General features: G+C 42.5%; 2 protein-coding genes across 2 annotated transcripts; one reads left to right on the top strand and one right to left on the bottom strand.

Moving 5' to 3' along the window:
• Positions 1-379: 379 nt before the first annotated feature.
• Positions 380-7,016, bottom strand: LOC118966635 (mitochondrial fission 1 protein-like). The gene is made up of 5 exons (XM_036989357.1): positions 6,653-7,016; positions 6,124-6,238; positions 5,857-5,933; positions 2,131-2,236; positions 380-468 (listed from the first exon to the last, which is right to left on the bottom strand). The coding sequence occupies exons 1-5, from the start codon at positions 6,767-6,769 to the stop codon at positions 380-382; spliced, it is 504 nt and encodes a 167-aa protein (XP_036845252.1). The 5' UTR covers positions 6,770-7,016.
• Positions 7,017-7,666: 650 nt separating this feature from the next.
• On the top strand, positions 7,667-19,687 carry LOC118966634. Its single transcript, XM_036989356.1, has 10 exons — positions 7,667-7,892; positions 8,480-8,800; positions 8,938-9,072; positions 9,670-9,914; positions 10,148-10,244; positions 12,076-12,467; positions 12,632-12,749; positions 12,940-13,170; positions 13,306-13,416; positions 19,662-19,687. Exons 4-10 carry the CDS (start codon positions 9,717-9,719, stop codon positions 19,685-19,687), a joined length of 1,173 nt encoding a protein of 390 aa, XP_036845251.1. The 5' UTR covers positions 7,667-7,892; positions 8,480-8,800; positions 8,938-9,072; positions 9,670-9,716.
• Positions 19,688-22,762: the final 3,075 nt, after the last annotated feature.

Raw genomic sequence — 22,762 nt, 5'->3', positions numbered from 1 at the left:
TACAGTGCCTTGAGTGCAAACATTCCAATGGATTCCATACTTGCTCAAATCTAATATATATTTTATTGTACAATAATGTGACTGTCATTTTCAGTGTAATCAGCAGCTCTGCACTCAGACACCTAGTTACATTCTGGTCTTGCGGGTTGGTAAAACTGAGCAAAATCAAAGAAATACTGCAGAACGAGACCTTTTATCCAAAGGATTTGTTCAACTTGCATCAAAACGGCCTTCTAGTCAACTACAAACCCACTGACAAGTAAGGGTATCCCCACAGTCCATCTGAAAGTCCCTTATCTACAGCCTAACACCAGTAGCACATGACAAAACTTCAACAAGTGACTGCACTCACTGTAGCCTCATCCCAGATCTATTTGTGCTATGTAGCCATAATGTATAGCTGACAGCAACCATATGCAATACAAACATCTGGCTCCAGGCTAGATGCATGGGTCTTCATCTGATAAACTGTTGAGAAGCAGAACAAGATACCAACAAACTTACTGAAACAGTTCAACACATAACAATATCCTTTATGTATGCATTTCCTTCATCAAATCTAAACAATCCTATCTATTACAGAGATTTAGAGTTATCAAAGCATATACAGTTGAAGTCAGAAGATAACATACACTTAGGTTGGAGTCATTAAAACTCATTTTCAACCACTCCACAAATGTCTAAACAAACTATAGTTTGGCAAGTCGGTTAGAACATCTACCTTGTGCATGACAAGTAATTTTTACAAACAGTTTATTTCACTCTATCAGCAGTTTACATACAGTAAGTTGATTGTGCCTTTAACTCTTTTGGGAAAGGGGTCAGCATTTTCACTTTTGGATGAATAGCGTGCCCAGAGTGAACTGCCTCCTACTCTGTCCCAGATGCTAACATATGCATGTTATTATTGGTATTGGATAGAAAAAAACACTCTGAAGTTTCTAAAACTGTTTGAATGACGTGTGTGAGTATAACAGAACTCATATGGCAGGAGAAAATCTGAGAAAAATCCAACCAGGAAGTGGGACATCTGAGGTTTGTAGTTTGTCAAAGCTTGGCCTACCGAATACACATTGAAATATGGATGAGGTTGCACTTCCTACGGATTCCACTAGATGTCAACCGTCTTTAGAAACTTGATTGAGGATTCTACTATAAAGGAAGGGCTCATGAGACCTCTGAGTCAGTGGTCTGGCAGAGGGCCTTGGTCTCATGACGTAAAAGGTTTAACATTTTAACAGAGTTACCAGAGTTCCAAGCATACTTACAAAGTTGTGGCAAAATGGCTTAAGGACAACAAAGTCAAGGTATTGGAATGGCCATGACAAAACTGACCTCAATCCTATAAAAGATTTGTGGGCAGACCTGAAAAAGAGTGTGCGAGCAAGGAGGCCTACAAACCGGACTCAGTTACACCAGCTCTGTCAGGAGGAATGGGCCAAAATTCACCCAACTTATTGTGCGAAGCTTGTGGAAGGTTACCAGAAACGCTTGACCCAAGATATGCAATTTAAAGGCAATGCTACCAAATACTAATTGAGTGTATGTAAAGTTCTGACCCACTGGGAATGTGATGAAAGAAAAAAAAGCTGAGATAAATCACTCTCTACTATTATTTTGATATTTCACGTTCTTAAAATAAAGTGGTGATCCTAACTGACCTAAAACAGGGAATTTTTACTAGGATTAGATGTCAGGAATTGTGAAAAACTGAGTTTAAATGTATTTGGCTAAGGTGTATGTAAATTTCCGACTTCAACTGTACATTCAAGCAAGCCAATCCCTGTAGAGTATCTATCAAGTTTCATACTTACACACTTTTAAAGCGTAAAATGTATGTTAAACTACACCAGGTGTTCAAACACACCTATGGTTGTTCTGACTGTAGACTTAAATTGTACCTACTGCTATGCATATAACATTGAAGATTAATCTTCAATACCAAATATTGCTGATGGATGTGTGGGACACAATCAGTAAACTGATTCACCACTCTACCCTACCCTGGTTGCCAGTCTGTTTCTGCTTTCTTGTCAACCCTTCATAGAATTGTCATGTTTGGCATGACAATGATTTACAAGGAGTTGGCATGATAACACAGACTGGTACTCAGACTAACCCTGACCTCACCTTTCCTCATGGCCTTCACTATGAGCTTCTCCAGATCCAGAGCTTGCGTGTTCCCTGGCTCATTCTTCAGGAGGATCCGGATGCTTTTCAGGCCCCTCTCATACTCCTGTGGCGTGACATCAGGGATGGACATTAAGGGTTGCCTTATTGCCTGGGGCAAGTACACTGAACATGCTTCGAGGTTACCCCATTGGGTAGATGATAAAAACAACCAAACGGCTAATAATTGTAGTAGTCTAAAACTGGTCTTTCTGGTTCCTCCCCATTGTTTTTTTTAAATTTATTTTATTTCACCTTTATTTAACCAGGTAGGCTAGTTGAGAACAAGTTCTCATTTGCAACTGCGACCTGGCCAAGATAAGGCATAGCAGTGTGAACAGACAACACAGAGTTACACATGGAGTAAACAATTAACAAGTCAATAACACAGTAGAAAAAAGGGGAGTCTATATATACATTGTGTGCAAAAGGCATGAGAAGGTAGGCAAATAATGACAATTATGCAGATTAACACTGGAGTGATAAATGATCAGATGGTTATGTAAAGGTAGAGATATTGGTGTGCAAAAGAGCAGAAAAATAAATAAATAAAAACAGTATGGGGATGAGGTAGGTGAAAATGGGTGGGCTATTTACCAATAGACTATGTACAGCTGCAGCGATCGGTTAGCTGCTCAGATAGCAGATGTTTGAAGTTGGTGAGGGAGATAAAAGTCTCCAACTTCAGCGATTTTTGCAATTCGTTCCAATCACAGGCAGCAGAGAACTGGAACGAAAGGCGGCCAAATGAGGTGTTGGCTTTAGGGATGATCAGTGAGATACACCTGCTGGAGCGCGTGCTACGGATGGGTGTTGCCATCGTAACCAGTGAACTGAGATAAGGCGGAGCTTTACCTAGCATGGACTTGTAGATGACCTGGAGCCAGTGGGTCTGGCGACGAATATGTAGCGAGGGCCAGCCGACTAGAGCATACAAGTCGCAGTGGTGGGTGGTATAAGGTGCTTTAGTGACAAAACGGATGGCACTGTGATAAACTGCATCCAGTTTGCTGAGTAGAGTGTTGGAAGCAATTTTGTAGATGACATCGCCGAAGTCGAGGATCGGTAGGATAGTCAGTTTTACTAGGGTAAGTTTGGCGGCGTGAGTGAAGGAGGCTTTGTTGCGGAATAGAAAGCCGACTCTTGATTTGATTTTCGATTGGAGATGTTTGATATGGGTCTGGAAGGAGAGTTTAGAGTCTAGCCAGACACCTAGGTACTTATAGATGTCCACATATTCAAGGTCGGAACCATCCAGGGTGGTGATGCTGGTCAGGCGTGCGGGTGCAGGCAGCGAACGGTTGAAAAGCATGCATTTGGTTTTACTAGCGTTTAAGAGCAGTTGGAGGCCACGGAAGGAGTGCTGTATGGCATTGAAGCTCGTTTGGAGGTTAGATAGCACAGTGTCCAAGGACGGGCCGGAAGTATATAGAATGGTGTCGTCTGCGTAGAGGTGGATCAGGGAATCGCCCGCAGCATGAGAAACATCATTGATATATACAGAGAAAAGAGTCGGCCCGAGAATTGAACCCTGTGGCACCCCCATAGAGACTGCCAGAGGACCGGACAGCATGCCCTCCGATTTGACACACTGAACTCTGTCTGCAAAGTAATTGGTGAACCAGGCAAGGCAGTCATCCGAAAAACCGAGGCTACTGAGTCTGCCAATAAGAATACGGTGATTGACAGAGTCGAAAGCCTTGGCAAGGTCTATGAAGACGGCTGCACAGTACTGTCTTTTATCGATGGCGGTTATGATATCGTTTAGTACCTTGAGCGTGGCTGAGGTACACCCGTGACCGGCTCGGAAACCAGATTGCACAGCGGAGAAGGTACGGTGGGATTCAAGATGGTCAGTGATCTGTTTGTTGACTTGGCTTTCGAAGACCTTAGATAGGCAGGGCAGGATGGATATTGGTCTGTAACAGTTTGGGTCCAGGGTGTCGCCCCCTTTGAAGAGGGGGATGACTGCGGCAGCTTTCCAATCCTTGGGGATCTCAGACGATATGAAAGAGAGGTTGAACAGGCTGGTAATAGGGGTTGCGACAATGGCGGCGGATAGTTTCAGGAATAGAGGGTCCAGATTGTCAAGCCCAGCTGATTTGTACGGGTCCAGGTTTTGCAGCTCTTTCAGAACATCTGCTATCTGGATTTGGGTAAAGGAGAACCTGGAGAGGCTTGGGCGAGTAGCTGCGGGGGGGGGGGAGCTGTTGGACGAGGTTGGAGTAGCCAGGCGGAAGGCCAGCCGTTGAGAAATGCTTGTTGAAGTTTTCGATAATCATGGATTTATCGGTGGTGACCGTGTTACCTAGCCTCAGTGCAGTGGGCAGCTGGGAGGAGGTGCTCTTGTTCTCCATGGACTTCACAGTGCCCCAGAACTTTTTGGAGTTGGAGCTACAGGATGCAAACTTCTGCCTGAAGAAGTTGGCTTTAGCTTTCCTGACTGACTGTGTGTATTGGTTCCTGACTTCCCTGAACAGTTGCATATCGCGGGGACTGTTCGATGTTAGTGCAGTCCGCCACAGGATGTTTTTGTGCTGGTCGAGGGCAGTCAGGTCTGGAGTGAACCAGGGGCTATATCTGTTCTTAGTTCTGCATTTTTTGAACGGAGCATGCTTATCTAAAATGGTGAGGAAGTTACTTTTAAAGAAAGACCAGGCATCCTCAACTGACGGGATGAGGTCAATGTCCTTCCAGGATACCCGGGCCAGGTCGATTAGAAAGGCCTGCTCACAGAAGTGTTTTAGGGAGCGTTTGACAGTGATGAGGGGTGGTCGTTTGACTGCGGCTCCGTAGCGGATACAGGCAATGAGGCAGTGATCGCTGAGATCCTGGTTGAAGACAACGGAGGTGTATTTGGAGGGCCAGTTGGTCAGGATGACGTCAATGAGGGTGCCCTTGTTTACAGAGTTAGGGTTGTACCTGGTGGGTTCCTTGATGATTTGAGTGAGATTGAGGGCATCTAGCTTAGATTGTAGGACTGCCGGGGTGTTAAGCATATCCCAGTTTAGGTCACCTAACAGAACAAACTCTGAAGCTAGATGGGGGGCGATCAATTCACAAATGGTGTCCAGGGCACAGCTGGGAGCTGAGGGGGGTCGGTAGCAGGCGGCAACAGTGAGAAACTTATTTCTGGAGAGAGTAATTTTCAAAATTAGTAGTTCGAACTGTTTGGGTATGGACCTGGAAAGTATGACATTACTTTGCAGGCTATCTCTGCAGTAGACTGCAATTGAAAGTCTACTGTTTAAACTGTTTAATTGAAAGACAGACAATTTATGGCAGTAGGGAAAGTTGAGGCTGCTCTGGTAATGTTTTTACTAATAACAACCAAAAGACAAAGAATTCCAGCACTGATCTTTCTGATTCCTCCCCTGTAGGGGAAAAGGCAGGCAATGTATTTTAGCGTGTAAATAGCTATTTTACATTTTCAGACAAGTGATCATAATCTTTGGGAAACCAAAAAACACTCCCAACTTGTCACATGGGCAAGTGCCTTTCAGACTTTAACATCAATCCCTGGACATGGTCAAATTAAGACATAATTGTAGTATTGCATGCACCAATCAAATGTATTCGTGAAGCCTACATCAGCAGTTGACACCAAGTGCTTTGCAGTAACCCAGCCTAGACCCCCAACAGCAAGTAGAAGGACAGTTGCAAGGGTAAAAACTACATTCAAAGCACCTTCAGTTTGTAGTTTCCAATAGCCAGGTAAAACAAGTAGTCCCTCTGGTCATCCTTGGTCCCCTTGTGAACCAGCTCTGTGGGGACAGAAAATAAAAAACATTAGCATCTCTGTTCACTTTAAATGGTGGGGGTGTAATGTTAGTAGCCTGGTCCCATATCTGTTTGTGCCATCTGTTTGGCATTGACATCGATCATAACAGTCGGGTATATGCACAATCATATATGTGACTAAGCTAATGAGTCGGTGTCCAGTTGATGTTTTACCATCCAGCAGAACGATGCCCTTATTGATGTCATCCGGGAAATTGCTCCTGATCAGACACCAGGCATACTCAAACTTTGTGTCTTCAGCCAACTCTGTAGAATACTTCTCAAATTTCTGCAAAAAATTTTTTTTTCCAGGAATAATGGCTGATGGTGAATGATGCAATGACGGCTATTAAATTGCAATGATGGTTGAGCTTATGACACGTTCTCTTAGCTAGCTAGAGTTTCGTATTGTCACTCACATGTGATTCATTAGTTATCTCCAAAAACATGGCTAGCTTGCTAGCGAATTATGCCATCCAGAACCAATGTATAACATAACTTGAATATCCAAACAACAACAACAGGCTAGTTAACGTCAGTTAGAAGCTACAGTAACATTAACTAGCTAACATTACTGTAACTAGTTCTACTGAATTGGTCTCGATATTTCCAATAAATAATACCCCGATAAGGCCAAATTAAACGTTCAATGTCAGCTAGGTCAAATCGCCAACGAAGCCATGTAGGAGGGAATAAAATTTACCAAGAGATCCTCTGGTGAAACAACATCACAGACGACAGCCTCCATGTTTCCGGATGAAGTAACAAGGGTGTATTCATTACGCCAATTATGTTGCAAAAGTTTAGCAAAATAAAACATTTACTCAAAACGCTCTTCAAAGTGGGTTCTTAAAAGGAAGTTATAGCTAGTCATGTTATGTGAATGGTTTCCACACGTTGTCTTTCCAATCTGAATAGTCCGAAGTTTTCGTCACAAGCTGCGCATAAATGAATGATTCTTCCATGTGAAGTCCGCAGGGTTCCTTCCAACTTCTTCCAGTTGCTTATTTTTTTTAGGAGAGACAGAACTGATCAACAACTTCAGTTTAATAATAAAATAGAGTTGTTTGGAGTAAACGGTTTCTGTTACAAAACGCTTAACAGACGAAGCGTTTACCAACAGAAAAAGCGTAATGAATACACCCCCGCATTTTGGGGAAAACGTGTCATTCAGTACAAACCATTCCGCAACGTAGCAAACGTTCAAGCGAATTGAACGCGCATGTGAAGTTTTTGCAAATTCTGTGACATCGAGGGCTATTGACCAATCTCAACTCACTATATCTTCCATCACCTACAAGATTGGCTGGCTAGCACCATTTAGCGCATTACTAGAAATTACTTTTTTGCCACAATAATAAAAGTATTACACATCAATACAGGCACATTCCTGTGAATACAATACATAAAATAATAGAACACCAGGCTGCAATTGAGATCTCCCCATAGTGTAAATCCTGTCAGACCAATGTTTGCGCGCCACGTTATCGGCTGTGTCATCGACTGACAGACTGCTGTAACAGATTATGTGGTTTTCTCATACTTAAAATACCAATCAAGGCGTTGTAAAATCTGGGTTGCGTCATCAACGCCCTTGTTATTCCACCTGGCACATGAAGCTGAAAATGAACTCTTTTATTTCCCTTTTGCATTACAATCTTTGAAGGAAAATGCTGCAACAACATTGCTATAATTACTATTAGTGGGGCAGTCTTGACTGTAATATCGCTTAAAAACGGTAGATACATGGCCTATGCAATTAGGCTAATTGTTGGTTCACCTGCCAGGTGTGTGGTCCTCACCCAGTCAAAATGGCAGCTGATAAGACAATGGCAGCTGATACAACAAACAAAAAAATTATTTTGGAATTATAAATTAACTTTACAAATGCACAAGAACCTTGTTTATCGAATCACAATTATGAACGATGAAAGAGTTACCTGGTGAGTTGCTTTGTTTGTTTTAATTATATTGGGCCTACGAATGTAAAAAAAAAAAATGTCCAAAGGGTTGGAATGTAGTTGCTATATTGCATGGGTTTATTCATTACGGAAACCGTTTGTTTATTAAGAACCAAACTAAAGAAAACAGACATAACTAGTTTATGTTGGACAAATAGGTCCTTCCCAATTTTGTTTGCTTCAGTTTAAGAAATGTTTTGCAACAATCGGTGGAACGAATACACTCCAGAGCAAATAAAACAGGGAGGGACTTACTGAATTTGTACAATAGAAACTCTTGTTTGCTTTTCTTTTTTAAGTAAATGGTTTGTTGCAAAATATTTTGCAACAGAATCACCTTAATGATTTCACCTGGTGTCATGCCCAAGGAATTCATTTGTGTGCTGTGATTGACTTATTAGATTTTATTTTAGTGTACTCTTGCTTTGCATACTTCCCATCTATGCTACTGACACCATACCCATTGGTAAGTTGGTATCAAACCTGCATCCCTCTAGTCTCTACTCACTTCATAACCAGTGACTACCTACAGTGTACAAAGTATATGACATCCTCTTTATTTTGTGAAGGTATGTTCAAAACTGAGTGTCAGGATCGCCACTTCTGGCTGTCAGTCAAGTCTAGCCTCCTTGGTCAGAAGTTTAGGTTTGATGTTGAAGGTGAGTGTGGTGCCCACACCCTCTCAGGCATGGGGGCTGCAGAATGTGGCTACACCATGGTGCTGGACTCCTGGGGGGACCTGGTCCTCCGTGCTTCCTACCTGGCTTGTCATGTACACAATGAGGTGATTACTACTATCAGTATCTGGAAGCCACAGTTTGGGGATTCATAATGAATAGGGGGGGATCATGGAGGAGCCTCTACAGAACTAAGACCATCAACTTTTAATTGTGAGTGAGTGTTCACCTGTTTTTCTTCTAAGGGTTCCTAATGATTCAAGTGTGAACAAAATTATCATGTGTGCCTGAGTCAGTTTCTTCATTTAGCATTTTCGTTAGTATACCTCCTGCTATATTATGTTCTTCAGAAAGACACTGCTTTCCGAATGCTGGTGTGGTTTGTGAACAGAGATGTTGACGGTGAGGATATGTCCTACCCTCTCCAGCTGACCTGCCAGCCATGGAATCCCCGGGAGATAGTCTGTGAAGAGAACTATATGGAGGTCATGGAACCTTTTAACTGAGTATAATTGATAAATATTTTTCTACGCACTGCCATTTCTTCACATTCATAGCACCACACAGACACAGAACCAGTCCTTAATGGTCTTTAACATCAAAAACCAAAGATACAAAAGTTGTTTATGATTCTAAATACATTTCAGAATTGAGCCTGTACCTGAGCCTATACTGTTCTCTTGTACCTGTTTTCATTTCGAGGACCTGTGTCCTTTATTACTCATACACTCATAGACTTCCCAGAGCTGAGATTTAGAATTGTACAGCTACATTGTCTGTTTTTATATTGGCTTGTGTACATACCTTGATTGCAGTGTTACTGTAATTCCAAAAGTGTACATTCAGATTTTATTTTATTTTGTATATTTTTTTTTATTTAGGCTGAGATATGGGTCAGTTTTGGGGAGTTACTTGACTGGTATGAATTTCTTCCCTTTTTTTGTCATTAAATGTTTTACTGTCCACAACTATTTTGTTCCAATTGACCTTTTTGATGTATTATCGTTTGACATGATTTACTCATTCATTAGGATAGAATGTATTTGCATACCGTTGTTCAATTCTTTATTTTTCAATATTAGGTGTCTGCCATAAAACGGGTCCCTCCTGCCAACCACAAGGGTCTGGAATGGATGACACCACCACCTGTGGTGCATATTTCCTTTTGCACAGAGAGGCCAACAAGAGGGCCATTCATGATTTCAAGTGCTTTCCACTGATCAAATACACATCTTGTAGATGTATATTTTATCTGTTGGTCAAAATAAAATTCAATTCAATAGTGTTTTGTTGTTCCTATGGCTCCCGCCTCGCCTACATCCTACAGGTCAGACTGCAGAGATCTGTTTCCATTGGTATATCAATACTGCTTAGGTCAGTTTGCTTTGCTCTATTTCCTATACCCTTTTCACGCTGTCGGGATAACCTAAACCATACGTTTCTGGATTGGATGTTTTCTTTTCACAATGTCCTCTCCAATGCAGTTCCAACAACTGTCCAGTACAGCTTGACTCAGTTCTGCTTGGCTAAGTAATGTGGAACCTTTTCGAACTATTTCAGGAGAAAGGTATCGAGGTGGAGGTGGTCAGTGCCACCATTCTTTACAAACACCACTGGACACTTCTAAGAGTGGACGCCTCGGTTGCTTGCACCACAAGTACATATCTTTTGATCATTGGAAAATAGACGGTTTATAACTGAATTTCATTCATGTAATTGAACCTGGTCCCAGATCTGATTGTGTGGTCTTGCCAGCATAGTTGAAGTCGGAAGTTTACATACACTTAGGTTGCCGTCATTAAAACACATTTTTCAATCCCTCCACAAATTTCTTGTTAACAAACTATAGTTTTGGCAAATCGTTTAGGATATCTATCTACTTTGTGCATGACACAAGTGTCTGTAAACAATTGTTGGAAATACTACATTATTTCACTTGTAATTCACAATTCCAGTGGGTCAAAAGTATACATACAGTTGACTGTGCCTTTTAACCGCTTGGAAAATTCCAGAAAATTATGTAATGGCTTTAGAAGCTTCTGATAGGCTAATTGACATCATTTGAGTCAGTTGGAGGTGTACCTGTGGATGTATTTCAAGGCCTTACCTTCAAACTCAGTGCATCTTTGCTTGACATCATGGGAAAATCAAAAGAAATCAGCCAAGACTTCAGAAAAATAATTGTAGACCTCCACAAGTCTGGTTCATCCTTGGGAGCAATTTCCAAATGCCTGAAAGTACGACGTTCATCTGTACAAACAATAGTTTGCAAGAATAAACACCATGGGACCATGCAGCCGTCATACCGCAAGGGAAGGAGATGCATTCTGTCTCCTAGAAATGAATGTACTTTGGTGCGAAAAGTGCAAATCAATCCCAGAACAACCGCAAAGGACCTTTTGAAATGCTAGAGAAAATGGATACAAAAGTATATCTACAGTAAAACGAGTTCTATATCGACATAACCTGAAAGGCCGCTCAGCAAGGAAGAAGCCACTGCTACAAAACCGCCATAAAAAAGCCAGACTACGGTTTGCACCTGCACATGGGGACAAAGATTGTACTTTTGGAGAAATGTCCTCTGGTCTGATGAAACAAAAATAGAACTGTTTGGTCATAATGATCATTGTTATGTTTGGAGGAAAAGGGGAGATGCTTGCAAGCTGAAGAACACCATCCCAACTGTGATGCACGGGGATGGCAGCATCATGTTGTGGGGGTGCTTTGCTACAGGAGGGACTGGTGCACTTCACAAAATAGATGGCATCATGAGGATGGAAATTATGTGGATATATTGAAGCAACATCTCAAGACATCAGTCAGGAAGTTAAAGCTTGGTTGCAAACGGGTCTTTCAAATGGACAATGACCCCAAGCATACTTACAAAGTTGTGAGAAAATGGCTTAAGGACAACAAAATCAAGGTATTTGATTGGCCATCACAGAGCCCTGACCTTATTCCTATAGAAAATCCGTGGGCAGAACTGAAAAAGTGTGCGAGCATGGAGGCCTACAAACCTGACTGTTACACCATCTCTGTCAGGAGGAAATGGGCCAAAATTCACCCAACTTATTGTGCGAAACTTGTGGAAGGCTACCTGAGAAATTTCACCCAAGTCTAACCATTTAAAGGCAATGCTACCAAATACTAATTGTGTATGTATTCTTCTGACCCACTGGGAATGTGATGAAGGATATTAAAGCTGGAATAAATATTTCTCTATTCTGAAATTTCACATTCTTAAAATAAAATGGTGATCCTAGCTGACCTAAGACAGGGAATTTTTACTAGGATTGTCAGGAATTGTGAAACTGAGTTTACATTTATTTGGCTAAGGTGTATGTACACTTCCAACTTCTACTGTATATGGTCATTGTAACTCCAAACACCTGCCCATATCCATAACAGTTGGCAAAACCGCATAAACTGTTCTGGGATCAGGTATAATTTGCCTCTACAGCAGTTTTAGTACCTTACCCCCTCTCCAGACAAGGCCTCCATGGATGGGAAGCACATTCTGTGGAGGTTCCCCAAGTTGCTGTCCACCCTGGTGCAGCCCCCCTTCAGAGACAAGGGCCTGACGGTGGGAGTGGAGGGACGCTACCTGAGTGACTGTGTGGCCCGTCAGCGAGGATATGACATACAGGAACAGGATGGAGCTGTGGAGATTTTTCCTCCTGCAGAAACCAATCCCTCTGAGGGACAGTTCTCTGTGTCACTGGGCTTGTTCCCCCATGACGTGTCTCTGTCCAACATCACCGTGGGGGACCAGTCCATGGCAGAGCAGCTAGGGGTTTACCTCTCACAGGTCCCCTTCCCCAATGGCACCCATGCCTACCTACTGAAGACCCCCTTCTCACACCATCTGGTCTCCCAGAAGGTGAGGGCATGTTAGTACCAGTCGGTGACATACTAAAAACACTGAAGCAGTTCATGTATAAGATTAAGGAACAGTGAAACTGCTCTGTGTGTGTGTTCAATACTTAAGCTCTAACCTTAGTCTACATATTTTTCGCTGATATTCTCCTGTCTCTGGTCCTGTAGTATCTTGGGCAGGGGTACAGGAGGTACAGTCTGGCAGTGACCTTCACTCTTTCCATCTCCCCCCACGCTGACCTGTACCATCACCCTGCCACCGTGGAGGCTGTCCTACAGGATGTTGGTATGTATGACTCGCATGCATTCCCATACAAGCACAGCCCCTCTGAGCGTATAAGTTTAAATTGAACTCAAAAGGTAGGCTTCTGTAAGGCACCTGAAACCATTCCCTGATTTGAGAATTATGCCTATCTATCCATCAAACCTTCCAACCCATCCATCCCTCCTTCTGTTCTCCCTCCCCTGTCCTCCAGTCCTGCCCAGAGTGGAGGGGGGGTGCTCTGATAAAGGGGTGCGTCTGCAGCTGCACTACGGAAACATGGACACCCAGTGGGAGGTGTACGTGGGGGGTCGCAGGCTGGACTGGGAGCTGGTGGAGATGGGCGACTACGCCCTGGAGACCAGACAGGACTACTTCAGTATGGTGATCCCTCTTTACGGCCTTGGCATGGCCAACAAAGTGTGGGGACTAAACCAGTTTAGCTGTTGGGTTCTATTTGTTTTGGGTGGCAATGTACATTTTTGTAGTGGGTATAACAGTCGAATCAAAGTGGCTCTATACCCATATTTAGCCTTCATCTCTTGATCCCATCCTGTTCCTCTTTTTTGCTCTCCGTCAGGGTCTGAGTTTGCAGGGGCTGGTGGTAACTGTGAGAATGACACTGGAGAGACGGCCCTACAGGAGCACACCTTCACCCAGCGCTGTATCTTCCTTGTGAAGGAACTACTGGGTAAAACAACCAACGCATTTACAGTACCATCCTACATGCATACATATTATGCAGTGCATTTGGAAAGTATTCAGACTCATTGACTTTTTCCACATCTTGTTACGTTAAGGCCTTATTCTAAAATGGATTAAATAAATGTTTTTCCTCATCAATCTACACACAAAATGACAAAGCAAAAACCGGTTTAGACATTTTTGCAAATGTGTAAATAAGGTAGTTTTTATTTTTAGAAGTATTTTATAAGTATTTTATAAGTATTTGGACCTGTATTTATGAGACTCGAAATTGAGCTGAGCTGCATCCTGTTTCCATTGTTCATTCTTAAGATGTTGCTACAACTTGATTGGACATGATTTGGGAAGGTACACACTTGTTTATACAAGGTCCCACAGTTAACGGTGCATGTCAGAGCAAAAACCAAGCCATGAGGGGAAAGGAATTGTCTTTAGAGCTCAGATCTAAAGCTCAGACACAGATCTGGGAAGGTCCCCAAGAACACAGTGGCCTCATTCTTCTTAAATTGAAGAGGGACCAGCAAGAGTCTTCCAGCAGGACTCCACCAATCAGGGCTTTATGGTAGAGTGGCCAGACGGAAGCCACTCCTCGGTTAAAGGTACATGACAGCCCGTTTGGAGTTTGCCAAAAGGCACCTAAAGAACTGAGATCATGAAACAAGATTCTCTGGTCGGATGAAACCAAGACTGAACTATTTTGGTCTGAATGCCAAGTGTCACATCTGGAGGAAACCTGGCACCTTTCCTGCGGTGAAGTGTGGTGGTAGCATGCTGTGGGGATGTTTTTCTGTGGCAGGAACTGGGAGACTAATCGGGATCGAGGGAAAGATGAATGGAGCAAAGTACATAGAGATCCTTGATGAAAACCTGCTTCAGAGCACTCAGGCCCTGAGACTGGGATGAAGGTTCACCTTCCAACAGGACAATGACCCTAAGCACATAGCCAAGACAACTCAGGAGGGGCTTTGGGAGAAGTCTCTGAATGTCCTTACATGGCCTGGACTTGAACCCGATCTAACATCTCTGGAGAGACCTGAAAATAGCTGTGCAGCAACGCTCCCCTTCCAACCTGATAGAGCTTGAGCGGATCTGCAGAGAAGGGAGAAACTCCCCAAATACAGGTGTCAAGCTTATAGCTTACCCAAAACGACTCGAGACTGTAATCGCTGCCAAAGGTGCTTCAAAAAAGTACTGAGTAAAGGGTCGGAATAATTATGTAAATGTTAGATATGCGTTTGTTTAATACATTTGCAATAATATCTGAAACACTTTTTGCTTTGTCATTTTGGGATATTGTGTGTAGATTGATGACGGAAAAACGATTTAATACATTTTAGAATAAGGCTGTAATGCAATGTGGAAAAAGTTCATTTGTCTGAATACTTTCCGAGTGCCCTGTATACAATACGCTAATGATTATAAACCGAGGAAGGAACTCCTCTTATAATGCCGTGATGACGATTTTCTTCATTTTAGGCTCAAAAGAAGCATGTCCTCCTGCCAAATGATATTATTAAGTTTATATTCCGCTGTGGTTTTTTGTTTGGAATAGCACAGTTACTATAGCATCATCCTACCAATAGTACCAGCCGGTATTCTTTTAATAATATGGAACCACGCCCACGAATTGGGGAAAACCAACATTATTTCCTATTGACCCCCATTGTAGAAGAGGCAACTTCATTGTTTTTGTTTTGTTATACAGAAAAAAGCCGCGGTGTTGTTGACCTGGCTACAATACTGTCAAAAAATCCTGACCTGGGGTTGGCAATGCTCCCATATAGGGAAATAGAGCCTACAAGAAGAGCCCTGGGGCTTCAGGCTATTTTATGTGGAAGACTGGTAAATGTGGGCATGGGGTGTCCAAGTAGAAATAATTTAAATAATTGGCAACATCAAATGGTTTTGTGATGAATAAGCCATCTGATTTGACTGATGGAGTTTAATTTCTTTCTACCTATTTAATTTAAAGTACTCCTATGATTTCCAGAATTCTCTATAGAATTGATTTTGGCTTCATAATACAATTTATTTTTGTTGCGATTAGTCACACAATTTCTCAATTTTCAGTCAGTCAAATGCTCTGCCAGACTTATTAGCCACTCCTTTTCCCTCATCTATTTCAACAATAATTTTTCAATTCCTCATAAATCCATGGAGTCTTAACAGTTAGTTTCTTAACAGGTGCATGTTTATCGATATTTGGAAGAAGCAATTTCATATTTAGTAAGTGCAGCATCTTTTGCTTTCCTGGATAACAGCAACTATATTGTGATCACTGCATCAAATGGATATGGATACAGCTTTAGAACAAAGCTCTGCAGTATTAGTACAAATGTGATCAATGCATGTGGATGATCTTGTTCCTGTAGTGTTTGTAAACACCCTGGTATGTTGATTTAATAACCTGAACCAGATTACAGGCACTGATTACACATGGGGTGAAAACATTTGTAATTGTCCCACAGAGAAATAAAACCCTAAACCCAGTGTTAGGTTTTCAGAAGACTGAGGTGGGGTTTCCTCTAACTTTTTACCTAGGCTTTGCTCCTTTGATATTTCATGGATGCCAAAGGAAGCCTAGCCTCCCCAAATATTTGACCAATAGAAACATTTAAATTTATAGAATTTATTTTTCTTCTCTGTTTTCATAATTTTCCTTCAATTCACAAGTGACTGAATCTCAATGGAGCGAGGGGAAAGGCGCCTGTCTGTCTCAGTATGTATAGCCCATGTATCTGTTGTCTGGACCCAACTACTATGACATGTAGCCAATCAGCGCTGAGCTCAACTGTAGGTTGCCCTCCCAGCTTGCTTGCTAAATCATCCCTTTCCTAAACCATGGATTTGGATTTGTGGTTTTCAGTTAATTATCTGTACAGGCCAATGATTAAGGCAGCGATTCCGATCTAACCATACATTCTTATATTGTGCCACTGGCCTGAGATTTAAGTTCAATTTGAAGCCTAGTAAGCTGCCCATGCGATGAAGGTAGGCTAGCAAGCATTTTAGCTAGGTAGCCTATGACAACAAAAAACAAAAGCGTACTGTATGACAAACCCATAGACTGTTTTGCCAACATGAAAGAGAGGAGGATGGCAACAACTAGGTTGAATCAACTTGAATTTTTTACTTGCGCCACACACACACAGAAGGACATCGATACCATGAACAACATGATATTTAGGAACATTGATTGGACTAAATAGGTTTTGGCATCTTTTAAGATGTGTTAACATGGTATTAAACTAAGCACATATAGCCTAGTTGATTTGATGATTAAATTGAAATGGTGCTGGAATAGGGATGCAGTGCTCTTGGTAACTCTGGTTCTAAATCAGTTTAGTAAACTGACAAACAAGGGAATTAAGAAGTGCACTGCTCAAAAAAATAAACACAATGTAACTCCAAGTCAATCACACGTCTGTGAAATCAAACTGTCCACATAGGAAGCAACACTGACAATAAATTCCACATGCTGTTGTGCAAATGGAATAGACAACAGGTGGAAATTATAGGCAATTAGCAAGACACCCCCAATAAAGGAGTGGTTCTGCAGGTGGTGACTACAGACCAGTTCCTATGCTTCCTGGCTGATGTTTTGGTCACTTGAATGCTGGCGGTGCTTTCACTCTAGTGGTAGCATGAGACGGAGTCTACAACCCACACAAGTGGCTCAGGTAGTGCAGCTCATCCAGGATGGCACATCAATGCGGCTGTGGCAAGAAGGTTTGCTGTGTCTGTCAGTGTCGTGTCCAGAGCATGGAGGCGCTACCAGGAGACAGGCCAGTACATCAGGAGACGTGGAGGAGGCCAACAACCCAGCAGCAGGACCGCTACCTCCGCCTTTGTTCAAGGAGGAGCAGGAGGAGCACTGCCAGAGCCCTGCAAAATTACCTCCAGCGGGACACAAATGTGCATGTGTCTGCTCAAACGGTCAGAAACAGACTCCATGAGGGTGGTATGAGGGCCCGACGTCCACAGGTGGGGATTGTGCTTACAGCCCAACATCCTGCAGGACGTTTGGCATTTGCCAGAGAACACCAAGATTGGCAAATTCGCCACTGGCACCCAGTCATCACAGATGAAAGCAGGTTCACACTGAGCACGTGACAGTCTGGAGACGCCGTGGAGAACGTTCTGCTGCCTGCAACATCCTCCAGCATGACCGGTTTGGCGGTGGGTCAGTCATGGTGTGGGGTGGCATTTCTTTGGGGGGCTGCACTGCCCTCCATGTGCTCGCCAGAGGTAGCCTGACTGCCATTAGGTACCGAGATGAGATCCTCAGACCCCTTGTGAGACCATATGCTGGTGCGGTTGGCCCTGGGTTCCTCCTAATGCAAGACAATGCTAGACCTCATGTGGCTGGAGTGTGTCAGCAGTTCCTGCAAGAGGAAGGCATTGATGCTATGGACTGGCCCACCCGTACCCCAGACCTGAATCCAATTGAGCACATCTGGGACATTATGTCTCGCTCCATCCACCAACACCACAGACTTTCCAGCAGTTGGTCGATGCTTTAGTCCAGGTCTGGGAGGAGATCCCTCAGGAGACCATCCGCCACCTCATCAGGAGCATGCCCAGGCGTTGTAGGGAGGTCATACAGGCACGTGGAGGCCACACACACTACTGAGCCTCATTTTGACTTGTTTTAAGGACATTACATCAAAGTTGGATCAGCCTCTAGTGTGGTTTTCCACTTTAACTTTGAGTGCGACTCCAAATCCAGACCTTCATGGGTTGATAAATTTGATTTCCTTTAAATTTTTGTGTGATTTTAGTTGAATGTGCTGACAACAATGTAAAAAATATTTAATAAGAATATTTCATTCATTCAGATCTAGGATGTGTTATTTTAGTGTTCCCTTTATTTTTTTGGAGCAGTGCATATAAATATTAGGATGAGTAATGTCTGTGACATTGACTAAAATACAGTAGAAGAGAACACAGTATATACATATGAAATTAGTAAAACAGTATGTAAACATTAAATTGACCAGTGATTCTATGTATATAGGGCAGCAGCCTCTTAAGGTACAGGGTTGAGTAGCTGGATAGGGATGGCTATTTAACAGTCGGATGGCATTGAGATAGAAGCTGTTTTTCAGTCTCTCGGTCCCAGCTTTGATGCACCTGTATTGACCTTGCCTTCTGGATAGTAGTGGGGTGACCAGGCCGTGGCTTGGGTGGTCATTTTGGCCTTTCTGTGACATTCAGTGCTGTACGTGTGCTGGAGGGCAGTCAGTGTCCCCCCCAGTGATGTGAGGGGCAGACCGCACCACCCTCTAGAGAGACCTGCAGTTGCGGGCGGTACAGTTGCCGTACCAGGTGGTGATGGAAGTTGTGAAGGAAGTGAGTTTGTTTATTCAGGACCTCCCGCCCTGACATACCATCATCCAATCATGTCAATACAGAGATATACGGATCCCTCCGCATTTGTTAAGAATTTGAGGCGCATGGCGATGCGGTACAGAGCTCAATTTGGCCTCTGCAAACCTGTGGAGGCTTCGCAAGTACGTCACACCATCCAAACACATTTTCGGATCAAGCATAAATTGGCTTTGAGTTGTGCATGTCAATGCAATAGAATCCTACTCCAATGCGCTCTGCCTACAAGAAAACCACTTGGACAGTTTCGCATAGTTCATTTGTTTCGATATGTTACATTAAAAGTTGCTAATATTACGTTTATTCGAGCACAATTCCCACAACCGAGCGAACCGTTGATGTTAACTAAAGGGGAAAATTCTAGAAAGTTGAGTGAAGTTCAGTCTCGTGCGCGCTGAAATCTCATCTGCACGGCAATCCGAGGGCAGCTATATTTATTTTTATTTAACCTTTACTTAACTCGGTAAGTCGGTTAAGAACAAATTCTCATTTACAATGACGGCATACCAAAAAGCGGGGACTGGGATTGAAAATAAATAAACAATATATAGGACAAAATACACATCACTACTAGAGCCACTACATAAAGCGAGACCCAATACAACCATGACATGTCAGCAACACATGACCACATGGTAGCAACACATGGCATCAGCACAAAACATGGTACAAACATTATTGGGAACAGACAACAGCACAAAGGGCAATAAGTTAGAGACAACAATAGTGAAGCAGCCACAATTATCAGTAAGAGTGTCCATGATTGAGGTTTTGAATGAAGATGGCGATAACTCAAACTGGAGATTTTTTTTTTTTTTTTTTTTTTTTTTTTTTTTTTTGCAGCTCTGTCCAGCCGATGGCTGCAGTGAGCTGGAAAGAGGAGTGATCCATGGATTGCAACACAAACTCAAAGTTTGTTTACAGTTCTGGGACACTAAAGTCCATGGAGAATAAGAACACCTCCTCCCAGCTGCCCACTGCACTGAGGATAGGAAACACGGTCACCACCGATTTTAAATCCACTATAATTGAGAATTTCAATAAGCATTTTTCTACGGCTGGCCATGCTTTCCACCTGGCTACCCTTACCCCGGTCAACAGCACCCCCCCGCCCCCGCAGCAACTTGCCCAAGCCTTCCCCATTTCTCCTTGTCCCAAATCCAGTCAGCTGATGTTCTGAAATAGCTGCAAAATCTGGACCCTACAAATCAGCCGGGCTAGACAATCTGGACCCTTTCTTTCTACAATGATCTGCTGAAATTGTTGCAATTCCCAAAGATTGGAAAGCAGCTGCGGTCATCCCCCTCTTCAAAGGGGGGGGGGGGACACTCTTGACCCAAACTGCTACAGACCTATATCTATCCTACCCTGCCTTTCTAAGGTCTTCGAAAGCCAAGTCAACAGACTGATTACCGACCATTTTGAATCCCACCATAACTTCTCCGCTATGAACTCTGGTTTCAGAGCTGGTCATGGAGCTGGTTTCAGAGCTGGTCACCTCAGCCACGCTCAAGGTCCTAAACGATATCTTTAACCGCCATCGATAAGAAACAATACTGTGCAGGCGTATTCATTGACCTGGCCAAGGCTTTCGACTCTGTCAATCACCACATCCTCATTGGCAGACTCGATAGCCTTGGTTTCTCAAATGATTGCCTTGCCTGGTTCACCAACTACTACTTTGATAGAGTTCAGTGTGTCAAATCGGAAGGTCTGTTCTCCGGGCCTCTGGCAGTCTCTATGGGGGTACCACAGGGTTCAATTCTTGGACCGACTCTTCTCTGTATACATCAATGATGTCGCTCTTGCTGCTGGTGAATCTCTGATCCACCTCTACGCAGACAACACCATTCTGTATACTTCTGGCCCTTCTTTGGACACTGTTAACAACCCTCCAGACGACCTTCAATGCCATACAATTGTCCTTCCGTGGCCTCCAAGTGCTCTTAAATACTAAATGCATGCTCTTCAAATGATCGCTGCCTGCACCTGGCCAGCCATCCAACATCACTACTCTGGACGGTTCTGACTTAGAATATGTGGACAACTATAAATACCTAGGTGTCTGGTTAGACTGTAAACACTCCTTCCAGACTCGCATTAAACATCTCCAATCCAAAGTTAAATCTAGAATTGGCCTAGTTCGCAACAAAGCATCCTTCACTCATGCTGCCCAACATTCCCTTTTACAATTGACCATCCTACCGATCCTCGACTTCGATGTCATTTACAAAATAGCCTCCAATATACCCTCCTCAATAAATTGGATGCAGTCTATCACAGTGCCATCAGTTTTGTCACCAGAGCCCCATATACTACCCACCACTGTGACGTGTACGCTCTCGTTGGCTGGCCCTCGCTTCATACTCGTCGCCAAACCCACTGGCTCCAGGTCATCTACAAGACCGTGCTTTGTAAAGTCTCCCCTTATCTCAGCTCGCTGGTCACCATAGCATCACCCACCTGTAGCTCTAAATCATGTTTGATCCACTCTGGATGGCCAATTTTTACTGTGCTGTCTGTTTGAGATGAAATGAACATTGTGGACAGTTTTCACCAAGTTGCAACATTGAAAAACATTTTTCAGCAAGTTGCACTTTGAAATACAAAAAACGTTTTTTCCATATAAACAAGCTCTAAATCATGTTTGATGCACTCTGGATGTCCAATTTTTGCTGTGCTGTCTATTTGAGATGAAATGGACATTGTGGACAGTTTTCAGCAAGTTACAACATTAAAATGCAAAAAAAACTTTTTTTCCACAAACAAGCTCTAAATCATGTTTGATGCACTCTGGATGTCCAATTTTTGCTGTCCTGTCTATTTGAGATGAAATGAACATTGTGGACAGTTTTCACCAAGTTGCAACATTGAAAAACATTTTTCAGCAAGTTGCACTTTGAAATACAAAAAACGTTTTTTCCATATAAACAAGCTCTAAATCATGTTTGATGCACTCTGGATGGCCTATTGTGATGTCTATTTGAGATGAAATGAAAATTGTGGACAATTTTCATCAAGTTGCACTATTGAAAAACATTTTTCAGCAAGTTGCACTTTGAAATACAAAAAACGTTTTTTCCATATAAACAAGCTCTAAATCATGTTTGATGCACTCTGGATGGCCAATTGTGATGTCTATTTGAGATGAAATGAAAATTGTGGACAGTTTTCAGCAAGTTACAATATTAAAATGCAAAAAAAAACATTTTTTTCCACAAACAAGCTCTAAGTCATGTTTGATGCACTCTGGATGTCCAATTTTTGCTGTGCTGTCTATTTGAGATGAAATGAAAATTGTGGACAGTTTTCAGCAAGTTACAAAACATTAAAATGCAAAATATTTTTTTTTTCCACAAACAAGCTCTAAATCATGTTTGATGCACTCTGGATGTCCAATTTTTGCTGTGCTGTCTATTTGAGATGAAATGAAAATTGTGGACAATTTTCAGCAAGTTGCACTATTGAAAAACATTTTTCAGCAAGTTGCACTTTGAAATACAAAAAACGTTTTTTCCATATAAACAAGCTCTAAATCATGTTTGATGCACTCTGGATGTCCAATTTTTGCTGTGCTGTCTATTTGAGATGAAATGGACATTGTGGACAGTTTTCAGCAAGTTACAACATTAAAATGCAAAATAAATATTTTTTTTCCACAAACAAGCTCTAAATCATGTTTGATGCACTCTGGATGTCCAATTTTTGCTGTGCTGTCTATTTGAAATGAAAATTGTGGACAGTTTTCAGCAAGTTGCAATATTGAAAAACTTTTTTCAGCAAGTTGCAACTTTGAAATACAAAAAACGTTTTTTTCCATATTTCATTTTAGACCTTGTTTATTGCAGGAAACATGATTTTAGACCTTGTTTAGTGCCACAAACATGATTTTAGACCTTGTTTATTGCCTTAAACAGGATTTTAGACCTTGTTTAGTGCCGCAA

This window comes from Oncorhynchus mykiss, chromosome 10 (genome assembly GCF_013265735.2).
Source record: "Oncorhynchus mykiss isolate Arlee chromosome 10, USDA_OmykA_1.1, whole genome shotgun sequence".
Classification (NCBI taxonomy): Eukaryota; Metazoa; Chordata; class Actinopteri; order Salmoniformes; family Salmonidae; genus Oncorhynchus; species Oncorhynchus mykiss.
This window is presented reverse-complemented; position numbering and strand designations above follow the sequence as displayed.

Coding starts and splice junctions, on each gene's coding strand:
- LOC118966635 (XM_036989357.1), bottom strand. CDS start 6,769: ATGTTTTATTTTGCTAAACTTTTGCAACATAATTGGCGTAATGAATAC. Junction 6,239..6,652: donor TTTCACCAGAGGATCTCTTG/GTAAATTTTATT, acceptor AATTTTTTGCAG/AAATTTGAGAAGTATTCTAC. Junction 2,237..5,856: donor TTGGAAACTACAAACTGAAG/GTGCTTTGAATG, acceptor GTCACGCCACAG/GAGTATGAGAGGGGCCTGAA.
- LOC118966634 (XM_036989356.1), top strand. CDS start 9,717: ATGGATGACACCACCACCTGTGGTGCATATTTCCTTTTGCACAGAGAG. Junction 9,915..10,147: donor GCCTCGCCTACATCCTACAG/GTCAGACTGCAG, acceptor GAACTATTTCAG/GAGAAAGGTATCGAGGTGGA. Junction 10,245..12,075: donor CTCGGTTGCTTGCACCACAA/GTACATATCTTT, acceptor CCCCCTCTCCAG/ACAAGGCCTCCATGGATGGG.